Genomic DNA, 16,255 nt, shown 5'->3' with positions numbered 1-16,255 from the left:
AATGGAAAGTTAGGCACAAACTCTAAAATAAAGGTGACCCCCAAAACATAACACAGGGCTCCCTACATTCTACCACATTGCACCCATCAGGGAACTTGGGTTTCTGCCAAGTGGTCTCTGTGACGGTGGCACCAGGACATGACTGCATGTTAAGGTGTTATTCAAAATTACAGAATAAGTCAGAAGTAAGAGGCCCATCAGTTCATCGACATTCAGTCATCCAAGTTCAGCTTTGAACTATCAAATTTGAGGGATGGTCTGACAAGCATCTTTTCTTTGCACTCTAAGAATAGAGAACTGCTCAGAGAAGCTGTGACAGCGTTTCCTGGAGACAGCTAAGGAAAGAAGGAGGACAGCACATTTCTGCCCTGAGCCGGGGTTTGGCCCAGGTGACAACACAGGCCCCGGGACCTCTGGAGCAGCTGCTTCTTGAGAATAGCTAAGTGATTTAAGGGCTGCAGTGAGATGAGCAATCCTCAAGACACAGGCAGAAAAAGTCCCAGTGACACAGGAAACTGGTTCAGGAACTGCTGGCTCCTGATGCATAAATCAGACAGCAGAGGCAGCACTGCCTGACAAAAGCTCGCTTCTGCCGAGGCAGTGGCATCTGTTTGCCACTGCCGGGCTCCCGGCCAGGCCCCCTCCCTTCCCCTCACTGACGGATGGATTCCAAGGGGCTCCTCTCCTTGACCCTCCTGCTGTTTCTGTCCCTGGCCTTTGAGTGCAGCTATGGAACAGGTGAGTGTGTCTCTGTCTGAGGGTTCGAGTCCCGTGTCAGCTGCCAGTAATCGGCTTAGCCTCCTGGATGGAGGGAAGGTGCAGATCTGGGGACTGTGGTTTGGCTGTTTCTTCCTTAGGGACTGGCTCCGAGTTTCAACTGCCTCTTTCAAAGAGGAAGAAATATTATGAGTTCCTGGACCCTTGGGTTCCAAGGCTCAGCCCCACTAATCCTAGGTTCCAAGGAAACCAGGAGCTCTAAGCCAGAGGCCCTGTCACATTCCTGCCTGGTTTCTCAGGGTAAGAGGCTCTGGTGGAAGTCCCCGGTCTGAGCAGTGAGTTTTGCATGGGTACCCTTCAGACCCAGGCTAGAGGGACTAAGCTGGAAGGACAGCACTCTGGGAGATTTGTCCTACATCCCTGCCCTGGATGTATGTATTAACATCACAGCAGTCCACTCTGTGCCAACATTGCTTCTCAATTGAGTGATTGTATAGTCAACACCAAAGCCTTATGGGAATATTTGATCCCAGTATTCCCATATCATTTAGTTATATTTCAGCTGCTATTTTACAAATATAGGGAGACTATGCCACTATATGCCTGGAAGGGTATCACACACACACAAGCAGACAAACCATGAACATAGTCCAACAGAAAGCAAGGGCTATAGCGGGAAGAGAGGGTAGAAGTGAAAACCCCAGCCCTTTGGCTGAGAACTGACATTGGCCACAGTTTGGTCATATTGGTGGCTACTTTCTGGGAAGAAGTGGTTTCAAGACAGCAAGGCAGGGAAAGGTTGGGATTCCTGGAGCCCAGGGCTGGTTTCAGTATTCGGGAAATGCAAATCTGGAACGAGGGTCAGAGCAACTCCAGCACTAAGACCAGACCCGAGGCTGCAGCTGCATTTGGAGTGGGTCTCTGTCTTTCTGGCTGTCTTCCTTCCAAGCAAGCTATTGTTTTCTGTTTAGTAGTATCAGGGCTGAAAGAAAAAGCCAAGCAAAAATTAGACTTTTGACTGACTGCATGAGTGGGGTGAGGATCTCCTTCTGCTTATCTGTTTGGACTGTGGGAGGCAGCCTGGAGTAGAAGAGGTGGCATCAGGGAAAGGGGGGAAGTCCTGAGGCCCAGGGTGTTTTGGGCTTGGGGTTTTCAAAACCGCAAATCCATTATGGACTTTTCTAGGAAAAGCCCCAAAATAGGCCAGGGATGTTGGGGGACAGCGCATCAGATGCACCTCCTGCCAGAGAAGAGCCCCTTGTAGGGCCTCCCTTCCCCTTGGAATCAGCAGACCCATGGCTCTTACTTCCCAAGATCTAGGAGAGGGAGAACTGAGCTCAGGGCTCAGAAAGCCAAACTGAGCTGCTGTAAGTGGTCGCAGGGAGAGCCAAGCCTTCCTTGTTGCACCCCGTTTGTGACTCCATTTTTGGAATACCTCTTGGTAACTGTAAGGAGTTATGGGCTGAACTGTGGTCTGGGCCATTCCATATCTGCTCACTGGACTCCTGGCCAGCCTGGCCCGTGGCATCTCAGGCGCTGCTGACGGTTGCTCTGTGTAAGGCTCTGGAGGTGGCTGGTTAGTGAGACACAGCGCAGGCCCCCAAGGAGTGTCTACCCAGTCGGTAGCTGCTTCCTTCCTTGCACTTTTTCTTCTCTGAAATATTTATAAAATGTTGTCAGTGTTTTTATTTTTAAATACACACCCTTTTGTGAAACTCCAATAAAACCCAGATGGAAATGCTTTGCAAATGGGACCAGCCAGTCATGACAGGTTTTACCCAAACAAGAAGTTTGATTCTTGTAAAATCGATACCTACTCCCTTTCCCACCTCTACTCAGTTGGACTTCCAATTCCCAGTCAGAATCATAAACCTCGAAAAGTCCACATGCCCCTCCCCCCAGTAAAGTGAACTTTCCATTTCCCCCAATGAGATTTTCTTTAAAAAATTGACTTTAGTTTTTAGAGCAGTTTTAGGTTCACAGCAAAATTGAGCAGAACATACGGAGATTTCCCCTAGAGCCTCTGCCCCCAAACAAGCGCAGCCTCCGCTGTTATCAACATCCCCCACCAGAGAGGAACCTTTGTTGTAACCGATGAACCTACCTTAATGAGATTTTTTATTCCCCTGCGCGGGTGCTCCCCACCCACTTCACACACGTAGGGGAGAGGTGAAGGGCAAGTCTATGGTTCTAGACTTGGCTTAAGCTTGAGTGCTCACTGGCCCATTCTATCTATCCCAACATGTCAATCAAGGCACTTTTATTTCTCAAAAACTTTAATACTGTGATATGATGTCGTCATCCTCACTATCTCCAGCATTGGACCGGAAATTAAAATATCAGGGTTATTTGATTTTATCCATAGATTGACTCTGGATGATCTTATTCAGCCACTATCTATTAAGAACACATGATATGACAGGCACCACTCAAGGTGTGCGGGAAGCAAAATGAACAACAGCCTCTGCCCAGCACCTGACACAGTGTCTGGTATTCTCCTGTCCATGAATGTTTATAAATGAATAATAGTATGTACTACATACTTGCTATATACCAGGCATTGCTCTAAGTGCTTTATGTGTATCATTTAATTTTCATATCAACCCTGTAAGATATATATTATTATTGTTAGCATTACAACTCTATAAACAAGGAAAGAGAGACACAGAGTAGTTTAGCAATTTCTGTGCATTCACACAGTCTGACTCCAGAGGCCTCAGTCAATGAAACTGGATGAGCCTCCATTTGAGGAGTGAGCAGGGTGTGGGAAGCATGCTAAAATTTGTATCCAGATCCCATGGTAAAAATTAGAATATGTTATCTATAATTGAAGCATATGGGTGGAATTGAATCAAATTGAAATAAATTAAAGTGTATGAATTTTCAAAAGGTGAGAGATGTTGATAAAATCCTAGGAGAATACAGAGGGCATATAAGAAGTATTTGATCTGGAATTTGGAAAATGTATAGAAACTTTTTTCATCATGCAAGTTTTCTTTTTTCTTCTGGGCTTAAGCGATCCTACTGCCTCAGCCTCCCAAGTAGCTGGGACTACAGGCATGCGCCACCATGCCCAGCTAATTTTTTTTCTATATATATTTTTAGTTGGCCAGATAATTTCTTTCTATTTTTAGTAGAGATGGGGTCTCACTCTTGCTTAAGCGGTCTCGAACTCCTGAGCTCAAACAATCCTCCCACCTCGGCCTCCCAGAGTGCCAGGATTACAGGCTTGAGCCACTGCGCCCAGCCACAAGATTTCATTTAACTTTTTTGTCAGCTAGTTTGTTTATTGGGTATCACATATATGCCTATAAAACTACAACAATACAAATGAATTTAGAGTAAAGACTAATTTCCCTTCTATACCCCTTGCTGGAGGCAACCACTGTGACTAGTTTCTTGTGTCTTTCCAAATGTAAAGGTCTTAGTGTTCCATAGATTGGAAAGGTGGCTATAATTAACAATAATCTGGCTGAGCGCAGCGGCTCATGCCTGTAATCCTAGCACTCCGGGAGGCCGAGGAGGGAGGATTGCTTGAGGTCAGGAGTTCGAGACCAGCCTGAGCAAGAGGGAGACATTGTCTTTACTATAAATAGAAAAATTAGCTGGGCCTCGTAGTGCATGCCTGCAGTCCCAGCTACTTGGGAGGCTGAGGCAGGAAGATCACTTGAGCCCAGGAGTTTGAGGTTGCCGTGAGCTAAACTGACATCACTGCACTCTACTCACTCAGGGCAACAAAGTGAGACTCTGTCTCAAAGAAAAAAAAATCTATTGTACATTTCAAAATAACTAGAAGAGAATAATTTGAATGTTCCTAGCATAAAGAAAAGATAAATATTCAAGGTGATGGATATCCCAATTATCCTGATTTGATCTTTACACAGTATTCAAATGTGTCAAATTATCACATGTACCCCAAAAATATGTACATCTATTATGTGTCAATTTAAGAAAATGGCAGAGAAGAAATCAGAGACTTAAGGGTAAAGAAAGTGGGGAGATAAAACTTCTCTGGATTTCTCGGTGTCCTGGGAAAAAGCATTGGCTTCTTGAGAGTTTTTACATATCATGAGAATTAGATCTGTAATCCTGTCTATAGGTAAGTGTTTTGATCCAAAATAATAATAAAACTTTTCTCTTCCTGAGAGGATCAAATGGTTACAGCCTGGACAAGGTCCCTAGGGTGAGCCCCCAAGGTGCCAGGAAGCCTCTCTCTTCCCAAGCAGGCCAGCAGAAGCTTGTGCCATCAGCAAGCAGCATACAAGAAGGGATGAGCCTCAGAACTTGGAGACAAGTCCTAGGACTTGTCATAAAAGCTGAGACATGCAAGGGGTTATCTGGAGCCTGGGGAGATTTTATTTACCTACTAAAGTGTTGGAGTAAGGAGGAGATCTTTAAGGAAGGGAAGGGGACAGCTGCCTTCCTGTCCCTACTCTAGGAAGCTTATAATTGAGGAAGGACAACAGGCATTGAATCAGACTTAAAAACGTGATGAGTGATACAAAGGAGAGATGCAAAGTGCGTTGGAAGCACATGAAGGGAAAGCCTAATCTAAGCCAGGAGTCAGCAAAGTCTTCCCTAAGTTTTCCCTAATAAGCAGGGAAAATAATTTTTCCTATGGAGTGCTTGGTTGCTCACAAAGGACAACTGACCTCACTCTCATTGCATCATCTAGGGCAAAAGGAGTCCAAAGCATTTACTATTTACTCTGAGTTATTTAATAAGAAATCTGACTCTGATCCAGAACATCTAGTGTGCACGTTTGGGATAAAATGAATAAAAATAAATATTAAAAACCTAAAATACTCCAGATATATAGGTCTGATAGGTTGGATGTTTGTGGGACTCGAAAAAGAGCATTCAGATGGAGGCACAAATGCAGAGGTAAAGTGGCGAAAGTGTTCAGGGTAATGGCAACTGGTCTGTTATAGGTGAAACTTAGGGTTCATAGCTAAGGCACTTCCATCTCCTCACCTGGCAAGTGAGGAAAAGTGTCCCCATCATTCCTCCCCATCCTATACCTCTTAAGGATATTATAAAGGTAAAGCAGAGTACATTTTGATTTTGGAAAGAAGAGAATTTAGACTCTGTATTGTCATTTGTTCACTCATTCACTCATTCATCCCATACCATTTTATTCATTCACTTGGGCAATAAGGATTTACTGATCTCCTACTATGTTCTAGGTGGGTGTTAGGGATACCGCAGTGAATAAAACAGATACAGTCCCTACTCTTGGGAGCTTATAATTGGGCAAAGATGACAGGCATTGAACCAGACTTAAAAATGTGATGAGTGATATGAAGGAGGGATGCCAAGTGCATTGGAAGCACATGGCAGGAGAGCCTAACCTAAGCTAGGAGTCAGAGGAGTCTTCCCTAAGGAAGAGATGTTTAAATGGATGGAAGGAGTTAGTCAGGCAAATACAGGGTGGTTATAGGCTTTCAGGGTAGGTAACGGTGTATGTGTGCGTAGTCTAAGATTTGGAACAGGAATAGAGTTCAACTGACTGCCGGGGCCACAGTTTAAAAAGCAACAAGGCAAGTTATCTTTTCTTTCTGGGCCTAAATTTGCCATAAGAACTGTGGGGCAAATAATAATTTCTGTCTCTTCTCTACCTTAAAGAAATGCCATAAAAAAGATGCTAAAAGCACATGAGAAAGTGTCAGGGCTAGGCAAAAAAAAAAAAAAAATTAAAAAGGGTTTTCCTTGGGTGGAATCTCATCTTGTGAAAAGGTTGGCAAAAACCTACTAATTTCAGGCCTGTGAAATCCATGGGCCCATGTGAATCACTCGCTTTTCGAAGTAGAATCACCCCTGAAGGAAAGTGAGTTGGTGTTGACAGCTACAAATGTTTCCTCCCAGAGTCTTTCAGTAAACAAGGGCAGACTGAATCACAGACCCACTGGAAAACACTCATCAGGCAGTGGGATGTTTCAGGAGCAGACACTCCACATGAAGGGTTTTATGAACCACTGTAAAGCCCCCACTTATGTTTCCACTTGTGCTTAGGTGGGGATGATCTCAAGTAACCCTCAGACGTGGCGACTCACACACTCAGGTGTTGCATCATCATTCTTCATGTGGGTGAGAGGTGTGAGGGTCTCTTCCTAGTGAAGCTTTGGTTCCACACCCCATGACCTTGTGCGCATACACCACTCAACCTTTACACATCTGCCCCTCTCCTTTTCATTTCCTCTTTTCCCTCCTATTTCCTTTCTTTTATCTTTTATGTTTTGGCTGCTCACTGCCTTATTCCATGTCCCCTCTTTCCCCTCCCTCCACCAACTCCAAGTTCTGAAAGCCACCATGGCGCAGAGAGTCTGCAGGTTTAGGTGTGGGGAGGGGTGCATGGGAGACATTTGGGAGGGTGAAAGGTTATAGTCCAAAATTGGGAATAATTTCCCTTCCTTTTTTCTCCATATCAAAGTTGATCCCAAAAAAATCAGTGGTATGATAGCAATTTTTAATCTTGTTTTAAATCTCAGATCCCTTTGAGAGATGACATTTATGGATATGTTTTCAGAAAAATGTGCATGTGCTTACATATAACTTTTTGTACACAAGTTCAGGGGGTTCATACTTGCACTTATGGCTCCAAATTTGCTCTCATTTCTCTTTATATACAGAAGTTTAGGTTCAGGATTCAAGAGGTTACTCTCTTGGGTATTGCGTCTACAGTTCAGGTATGTGGCCCCCAGAGGAGCCACATTACATGGACAGTCAAGCATTCATAAGTGTAGCTGGAAAAAAGTCCAACATGCTTCCCAATGTATCTGTGTCAAAACAACAACAAACACAATAACAATAATATTTCTCACCTAGTTAAGTAGCAGGGGAGAACACTCCATTTTAAGGGTCGATATATGAGCAATATTCCAAAGAACAAATTCCTAATTGCCTTTCTCACTTTTCCTTAAGAATGATGAGTTTCAACCACTCTAATCCTGATATTAGACCAGGTAGACTGCTTTTTCTTTTTCCCTAATCACTGAACCTCTAGCCTACTATTAGCCAGGCCCTTTACTGGACAGTGTTGAGATTTCTGGGTATTTGGATGTCAAGAGTATTTAGGCTAGTGTATCTAATTTTCCAACAGCTCATCTTAACCACAAATCAATTATGGAGAGGTCTCTTCTGTTAACCACATTACTTAAGCAGATGGTTTTATTTTACTCTTCTTTCTCTCTTATCAATTAGAACAATCTATGCTCTCTCTGAGTCACAAATAAAGCTCCTTCCTTTAACAACACTAGCTTATGGTTAAGTTCAATTATGTACATGTTAGGCAAATACGGTTTTCAGCATTCACAAATTGAACAGATACTTATTAAAAGCCTCCTATGTGACAAGCACCGTTACATAGGTCCCAGGATCAAAACTGCACAAAATGAAGTTCTTCCTCTTGAGAGGTTTGCATTCTAGTGGGAGAGACAAAAATAAAATAAACAAATATACAATATAACATCAGGCAGTGATGAGTGCAATAAGAAGGCAGAGGCTATTTTAGATAGATGGTCAGAAGAGGTCTCTTAGAGGAGATACTTTTTGAGCAGAAACTTAAAATAAAACGAGGGAAGGAGCTATCCAGGTATGTAAGGGAAGAGATTTTTCCATAGAGAGGAACAGCAAATACAAGAGCTCTGGGATAGGAATGCTCTTGGTGGGCTCATGGAGCAGCGAGGAGCCAGTGTGGCCATAGTGCAGTGAGGAAAGTAGAGAGGGCAGGAAACAGAGGTGAAGTTGTGCAAGGGCCTGGATGTGCAGGGCCTTTGAAGCCACATCAGTCAAGGACTACGAATTTTATTCTACAGGTGCTAGAATGCCCTGGAGGTTTAAAAGCAGGAGAGAGACAAAACCAGACATGGTTTTAAGAGATGGCTTTGTCCATTGTACAGATGCAAGAGGACAATGGCAGTCCCCAGGACTGTATGATGATAGTGGAAACAGAGAAGGTGCAAAGAGCTCAGATGCCAGACATATTCTGAAGTTGGAGCCAACAGGATTTGCTGTTAAACTGAGTGAGGAGTATGTGAGAAAGAAAGGAGTCAGGGATGATTCCAATGTTGGGGTCTGAGACATTGGATGAATTGTAATGTTTGCAGAAGGTGTTTTGGAATCAAGAGTTCATTTGCTAAGTTTCAGACACCCTTTAGACCTCCACGTACTGATTTGTGTAAGCAGTCAGGAGTACAGTGAAGGGTTTGGGGGGAGACATAACTTTGTAACCATTTCCAGAAATATGTCCAACTGTGCAACTGGATAAGAATCTGGATGAGTGTGGCTGGGGAAGAAAAAACATCTGAGTAGTGGGATGTTCCAATATTTAGAGGTCTGGAAGTGCAAAAGTTTCCTTCCAAGGACACTGAGAAGGGGTAGCCAATGGAATAGGAGAAAAAGTAGGAGAGTATGGTGTTCCAAGGGCCAAATGAAGACAGCGTTTCAAGGAGGGAGTGATAAACTATGTTAAGTGCTCCCAAGAAAGCAAGTAAGAAAAGGACTTTGACTTGGCGTAGTGGAGTAGACAGCGAGCTTGACAAAGATGGCACCAGTGAGTACTAGGGAAGAGCTCTTGTTTGGAGTGGGTACAAGGAAAAATGGGTGAGGAAATGGGAACAGAAAGCATAAACACACATTAAAGGACTTTGCTATAAAGGAAAACAGAAATGGGGAGGCAACCGGGGATGGACCTGGGATGTATTAAAAATCAGGGGACAGATTTTTAATATGAGGGAAATTATATGTTCACATGTTGTGTGTTGATGGAATTCACCCACAGAAAACGAATAATGCAGAGGGGCAGAGGCAGTTGCAGAAACAAAACCTAGAAGTAGGTGAGTGCTTCTTGAAGGAAGAGGCTGCTGGCCTTAAGTGGGAGCATAGACCACCCATCCAGGCAGATGGTTTGGTTTGGTGATAGATGGAAGTTTTCTTTTTGTTTCTTCTATTTTTTTCAGTGAAACACAAAGCGAGGTCATCAGCTGAGAGAGGAAAGAGAAAAGCAGGTTGTGGGTTTGGGGAGCGGGGAGGTGTTAACTAATCAGCAGCAGGATCCCTTATAGTGGTTTGAAAGGCTTTGGTTTTTTGTGTCTTTTTTTTTTTTTTTCTTGTTGGCTCAGCTTTTTTGAAAAAAGAGAAATAATATAATATCTCACCCTCAACATTATTAACTGTTTCAGGGTGTTGAGGGCTAGGATTCCACGATTTGAACCCTGGGCTTACCACCTCCCTGACTCTGCATCCCTCAGACTTTTCTGTTTTCCTCATCATCCAAAGTGATTCTCCTGTAACCTCGGTCCTCTGGGCACATGAGCTCAGAATCATTTTCAGTTGTCTCCATCCTTCATCCTATGTATTCAGGATGGTGAGAACCCTGTTAGAGGGAGTGGCAGACCTGGATTCTGGTCCTGGCTCTGCCGCTTGGCAGTTATGTGACTTTAGGGAATGCATTTAATTTCTCTGTGCTTTAGGCGCCTTAACTATAACTCTGAGTTGATAGAAACCTGGTGTTCTAGTTAATCTATACATCTCTATCTCAAGTAATTTTAAGATTTCTCTTGAGATTTTTGAAATACTCAGAATATGGTGGGGACTTTCATGGCAGACCTTATAAACTACTAAGCACCTGCTCACATCGGGGATAGCTCGAGAGGAAAAGGGAGAGCCTGCAGTCTGTCATTCCTGATCCACAGACATGATGTGGCCTAGAGATCTCCACACTAAGGGGCTCGCTTCTCCTCCCTCCCGTAGGCCCAGGCGTGATGAACTGCCCAAAGATTCTCCGTCAGCTGGGAAGGAATGTGTTGCTGCCCCTGACGCAGAAAGGGATAAATAAGAGCATGAACAAAAGCATCCGCATCCTTGTCACAGCAGCAACATCACCAGAAAACAGCGTCAAGGATAAAATAGTGTCTCTTGATCCATCGGAGGGAGGCCCTCGACCTTACCTGAAGGACCGCTACAAGTTTCACCTGGAGGACCTGCGCCTGGGGATCCTGAACACCAGGAAGGAGGATGAGGGATGGTACTTTATGACCCTGGAGAGAAACGATTCAGTTCAGCACTTTTGCCTGCAGCTGAAGCTTTATGGTAATAATGGTGGCTTCTCCTGTCTACACTGGAGGGCCAAGATGGTCCCTTGTATAAGAATTTAGGCCTCTCTTAAAAGAAGAGCTATTCAGTATTGGAAGCAATTTGAAGATCATTTAGTCCAGGGGTACTTAAACTGTGCTTCAGGGAAGAGGTTTTAGAGGTTGGCAATTCCCCCCTCCCCGCCCCCTGACATTGCACATTGGTGGCGGCTGATTGGTGGGAGTCGGTTACTCTTACCCATATTTCCCACAGGCCTAGCTGCCTGTGGGCTGAACAGCCTGTAGCCCGAAGAGTCTTGGTCTGCAAATAAGATTTCATTTGAAAACAAGATTTTTTTTCTGATTTTTAAAAAATTTGAATATCACTGATCAAACCCAACCTCTCCCATAGATGAGGATACTGAAATTCAGAAAGAAGTGGTTTGCACATGTTTATACATATTTGTGTGGGTGGTTCACTGCACTGGGGGTTCTGGGTAAGGAGGGCTGAAATTCTGCCCACACACCACTCACCAAGCCGTGTCCTGGCAGAGGATCATGTTCACCTGGTGGAAAAGTATCTTTTTTCTCATTTAAACGAAGGCTCTGGTTATAAAGTTGCTTAATTGCAGAACTTAAACTAGGACCCTGGTGCACATGAACCCGAGGCCAGTGCTTTTTCAAGCCTCTTTGACTGCCAGCCCCTCTTGTATACACCCAGGGTTTGTGTCTGTTAGGCCCAGACACTCACCTGAATTCCCAGGAATCCTGACAGCCATGTGGGACTTTCCTGCTTCTTCAGAATGACTTCCCTATATTTGAGGATGGGACAAGGATTCACACCTACCCGGCATTTCTTTGAAATCCTCAGCTATCTAGAGGGGAGATAGCAACACCCTCTGTGATCCTCCCTGTGCCAGCGTTCCCTTTCCTACAAACGGTGCATGTGGAATTCCCGCAGCCCTCCGCCAGGCACCAGGCAGTCCTGATCACTCCAGCAGCGTCTCTGGGGCAAGATTGCCAGGAGCATGAAGGCTGCACATGATGCATTTTTCAAAACAGGGTAGATGTCATACATTCAATACTTTTGTTCCATAAGTTTACTGCCCTTGTCACATCTTGTGATCAAATTCTTACTTTGGAAATGTGGTCTCTGCAACCATAGCATTCTTCTGAAGTCAAAGAAAGAGGCTGGATTTTGGAGTCAGACAGACTTAGGTTCAGCTCTCAACTTGACCACTTAGATGCTATGGGACATTATGTAAGACATTCCACTTCTCTGGGACTCAGTTTCCTCATTTATAAAGTGGGAATAATTACAACTAGAGTTATAATTGCCAAAAAGATTGAAGAAGATGATGAATGTGAAACTCCATCACTGTACTTGTCCTATAGTAATTGCTAAATTATCAAGACTTTCCCCTTTATCTTGCCTGTTCCATGGCATTAGGGTGGGATAGACTGATGGAGCCTACAGCTATAACTGAGAACCTATCCCTACCTCAGACACACACACACACACACACACACACACACACACCCCATACTATAGAGGAAATCCCATTACTAAGAAGTCATTCTTTTAGGTCTAGAGGTAATAATTTAAGTATCCCAAAAATGGAAAAATAAGCACCACATGTACTCACCAGCAAACTGGTTTCCCTGATCATCACCTAAGTGCACATTTGGGAATAACACCAATTGGGTATTGGACAGAGGTGGGGGCTGGGGGAAAGGGATGGATGTATTCTTACTTGATGAGTGCGATGAGCACTGTCTAGGGAATGGACACGCTTGAAGCTCAGACTCGGGGGGTGGGCGGGCATGGGCAATATATATAACCTGAACTTTTGTACCCCCATAATGAGCTGAAATAAAAAAAAATCCATGGGGATTAGTTGACAGCAAACTCCACAGATAGAATACAGGAGAACAACAACCTAGATCAAGAACAGCAGGAACAGCAACAGTATTGGAGCCCTAACAGTATTGGTAGAAGGGGACTGAAACAAAAATTCTTCTCTATTTTATCCTGAGGTGGTCTTAGAGAGGGTTTAGTGGGGAGCGAGGGATGGTGTGAAGCAATAGTTAGTTCCCCACTAGAAATAAATCACACCGAAGCCCCCTGGAGGGTGGGATGCCATTAGGCTGCACTTTGTTCTAACAAAAAGGTCAAGTGAGGATTCCTAGAGGTTCATTTCAGTGATGGCTGCCTTCCTCCCCCTCCTGACAGAGAAGGTCTCTACTCCAGAAATTAAAGTGTTAAACCAGACCCAAGAGAATGGGACCTGCACCTTGATGCTGGCCTGCATGGTGGAGAAAGGGGACGACGTGGCTTACAGCTGGGGCAAGAAGGTGGACACTCACCTTCTGAGCCCAGCCAACAGCTCCCACCTCCTGTCCATTACCCTCGGCCCCCAGCACGCCAACAACACCTACATCTGCACTGCGAGCAACCCCGTCAGCAACAGCTCCAAGGCCATCATCCCATGGCCCAGTTGCAGCCCAGGACCCGTGGGTGAGTACTTAGTGGTGGCCAGTGTGCCATTCAGTGAGTACAGGCTCAGCTTCCCCCTGAGCCAACTGCTCTGCTTCCCCAGCCATGGCATTCACCTTAGTGATGACACTTTACATTTTCTTTATAGTCTGCAAAAGCCACCTGTGTGCATTCAGTGAGTGCACCCTTACATTGACCAGGGTGGCATTGTTATCTTCAGTTCACAGTTGAGGAAACCAATGGGAAATGATGGAGCCAGACCCGGAAGCCGGGTCTCCAAGGCATGATCCTTCCTCTCTGCCTCCTGCCCTGGCTCCAGCCTATGAGGGTGGCTGGGTGAGGAGTGCAGGTGGCAGGTCCTGACTCTCAAGTCCGTGCTCCACTAAGGGTGGGACAGGTCTACACCACCAATAGTATTTATTGTTCACCTACCCTGTAGGAAATTGGGAATAAATATGACACATGATCTTTGAGATAAGATATGAAACATTTGCTTAATCATGAAACACAGGATATAATGAAGAGCCTCATTTTATGGAACAAACTGAGAATCCCACAGCAGGTCAGAGGGCCGGGGGAGTCAGAGAGAGGTGAAGTAAGACCTGGACTCAGAAGCTTGAGGAATGATGATGAACTGGATAGCACTTTACTATTGGCAAAGCACTTACAAACCTAGAATCTCTTTTTATCCTCACAATAACCTTGCTGGATAGGTGTTATTACCATCATCATGATGCAGATGAGGAAATTGAAGTTCATAGCATTTAGTACCCTCCTCGAGTTTCTTTAACTTGTAAATATTGGAGTTAGCATCTAAACCTAGATCTTCTGACTGCTCTTTCTCTAGAAAGAAAAGCATCATTATTCTGTTACCAAAAAGAAGAGAGAACTGATAAAGTACACACATCTAACCACTTGGATACAGGATAGAACACTGGCCCTTTTCACCAACAAATCTTGTGTCCCTGACTCAGACAGGTTCGGGGACAGAAGGACCAGGGTGCCGGCCCTGCAAGGTATTGCTTATGCCTTGACATTCTACTGTCTGCATCCACTGAGGGGAAGCAGGAGTCATTCCAAAGAGACTCCTTCCCACAGTAGCCGTGGTGTTCATGTGGAGGGCTTTCCCACATGACCATAGATGAGGTGACAGGGGAATCCAGCTAAGTTATGCCCTTTCACATAGCACCTCCTGTCACAGAGACTCTCCTGGAGTATTCCCAAGTGGACTTCTGGGAAAATCCCACCTGGCATTCAGGCTGTACCTGGGAGTTCTCTGGTAAACCTAACACACTGCATATTCCCTCTTCTAGCCATTTCACAGCAAGAGTCACCCCCCTGTCCACTTACTGGATATGTCGGGTTGCCTGCCCACATGGCCCAGTGTCTCTTTGTGGGTCCAAATTTCCTCTTCTTAAAAGGATACCAGTGAGATTAGATTAGGGCCCACCCTAATGACCTCATTTTAACTTAATCATCTGTCTAAAGATCCTATCTCCAAATACAGTCCCATTCTGAGATAATGGGGGTTAGCCCTTCAACATATGAATTTTGTGGTGAGATGATTCAGCCCATAACACCACCCTAATGACCTCATTTGAAATTAATTGCATCTGTTAAGAACTCATCTCCAAATAAGGTCACATTCTAAGGACATCAATATATAAATCTGGGGGAATACAATTCAACCTGTAACACAAGTAGAGATTTTCCCCCGAGTGCCCCGCACTGTCCCCAGGGATGAGGGACCACACTGTCTCAGAACCAGATCACACAGCTGGTTTGCATCATGCCCTTCCAAATACACCATGTTGCCTAAATACTGAAAACAGAGTTTTATTAGTCCACTGATTTAGTTTTGCAAATGAATACTACTAATTCCTAAAACACTGCACTTAGTGTGACAAAACATTTGCTGAAGCCCTACTATACCCCAACACTGTGCTAGGTGCAGAGTACACAAAGATAAAAAAGACATGATTCTTGTCCTTAAGGAAGAAGATAGTTCTACAAGTAAATAATTATCCTAGATTACATAGTGTGACAAGTGCAAAACAGATGTAGGTACAAGGTAACAAAGAAGAGGGAATGATTAACACCATCTCAGGGGATCAGAGAGAGCATCACAGAGCATATGACATAAGCTGGGATTTAAAAATAAATGGAAATTACCCAAGCTGATGAAAGACATTCCAGGCAGAGGGAAAAACAGACATAGCTGAGTCTTGTTCTGTATTCTCCTACAAGTGATGGGAGATAATAAGGAGTTTTAGGTAAAGGAGGGACACCATCAGTTCTGCCTTTCAAAGAGGAAATACTATGGTGGAGAGAAAAGACTGAAGCAGGGAAGAGGCAGAAGAAAGAGAAACTAGTTACGTGGGGACACTATTGCAGTAATCCATCAAGAGATGATGAGGTCTGAGCCAAAGCAGGAACTGTGAGTTAACAAAGACTTTTTTCACACGCACACAAAGGGAAATCCCAGCCCTGGGATGAAATGGTGAGGTTTGAGGGTTTATTAGAAGTCACTTTACCATCTATTACCAGAACAGTGATTTTAAGATATTTTTCATTTTCATTAACGAAAAAAATCTAAGTGCCCCATGATGTGATGAGACCAAATGCAATGTGATGTCAGCACTATCTCCTGACAGGACTCAAATGAAACAACCCATGCAAAAACATATTTGTTCCTCAAAATCATTTTCTTTAAGTGACATCTGTCCAGGCTCTTGGTCACATATTCATCCTTGTTCCAATTGCCATTTCAGTGTTTTATAGTAAGAAACACTTTAGTGTCTATTATAATGAGGCATCTTTATTGCAAAGTCCCAGTCCCAGGGTGCTACAAAGTGCCCTGGCTAGGCCATGTGAAGCATGCTGACCCTGGACAGTGCGGGACTTGCTGCCTTCCTTGCTGACTGTATTCTGACCTAGCTATGTCTACGCTAGAATGATTAATACATAACCT

At 44.3% G+C, this 16,255-nt stretch overlaps 1 protein-coding gene across 4 annotated transcripts in view; it reads left to right on the top strand.

Moving 5' to 3' along the window:
- The first annotated feature begins 596 nt into the window (after window positions 1-596).
- The window catches only part of SLAMF1 (signaling lymphocytic activation molecule family member 1), a 36,015-nt gene continuing 20,356 nt past the window's right edge, over window positions 597-16,255 (top strand). For all 4 annotated transcript variants that reach the window (XM_045547105.1, XM_045547109.1, XM_045547107.1 and 1 more), the window contains exons 1-3: window positions 597-738; window positions 10,468-10,806; window positions 13,021-13,305. In XM_045547105.1, coding sequence (XP_045403061.1) covers window positions 663-738; window positions 10,468-10,806; window positions 13,021-13,305 — 700 coding nt within the window. In that variant the 5' untranslated portion in view covers window positions 597-662. The remainder of the gene's footprint in view (window positions 739-10,467; window positions 10,807-13,020; window positions 13,306-16,255) is intronic.

Source organism: Lemur catta, chromosome 3, assembly GCF_020740605.2.
Source record: "Lemur catta isolate mLemCat1 chromosome 3, mLemCat1.pri, whole genome shotgun sequence".
Lineage (NCBI taxonomy): Eukaryota > Metazoa > Chordata > Mammalia > Primates > Lemuridae > Lemur > Lemur catta.
Note: the sequence above shows the minus strand (reverse complement) of the source record. Positions and strands in the feature narration are given on the sequence as shown.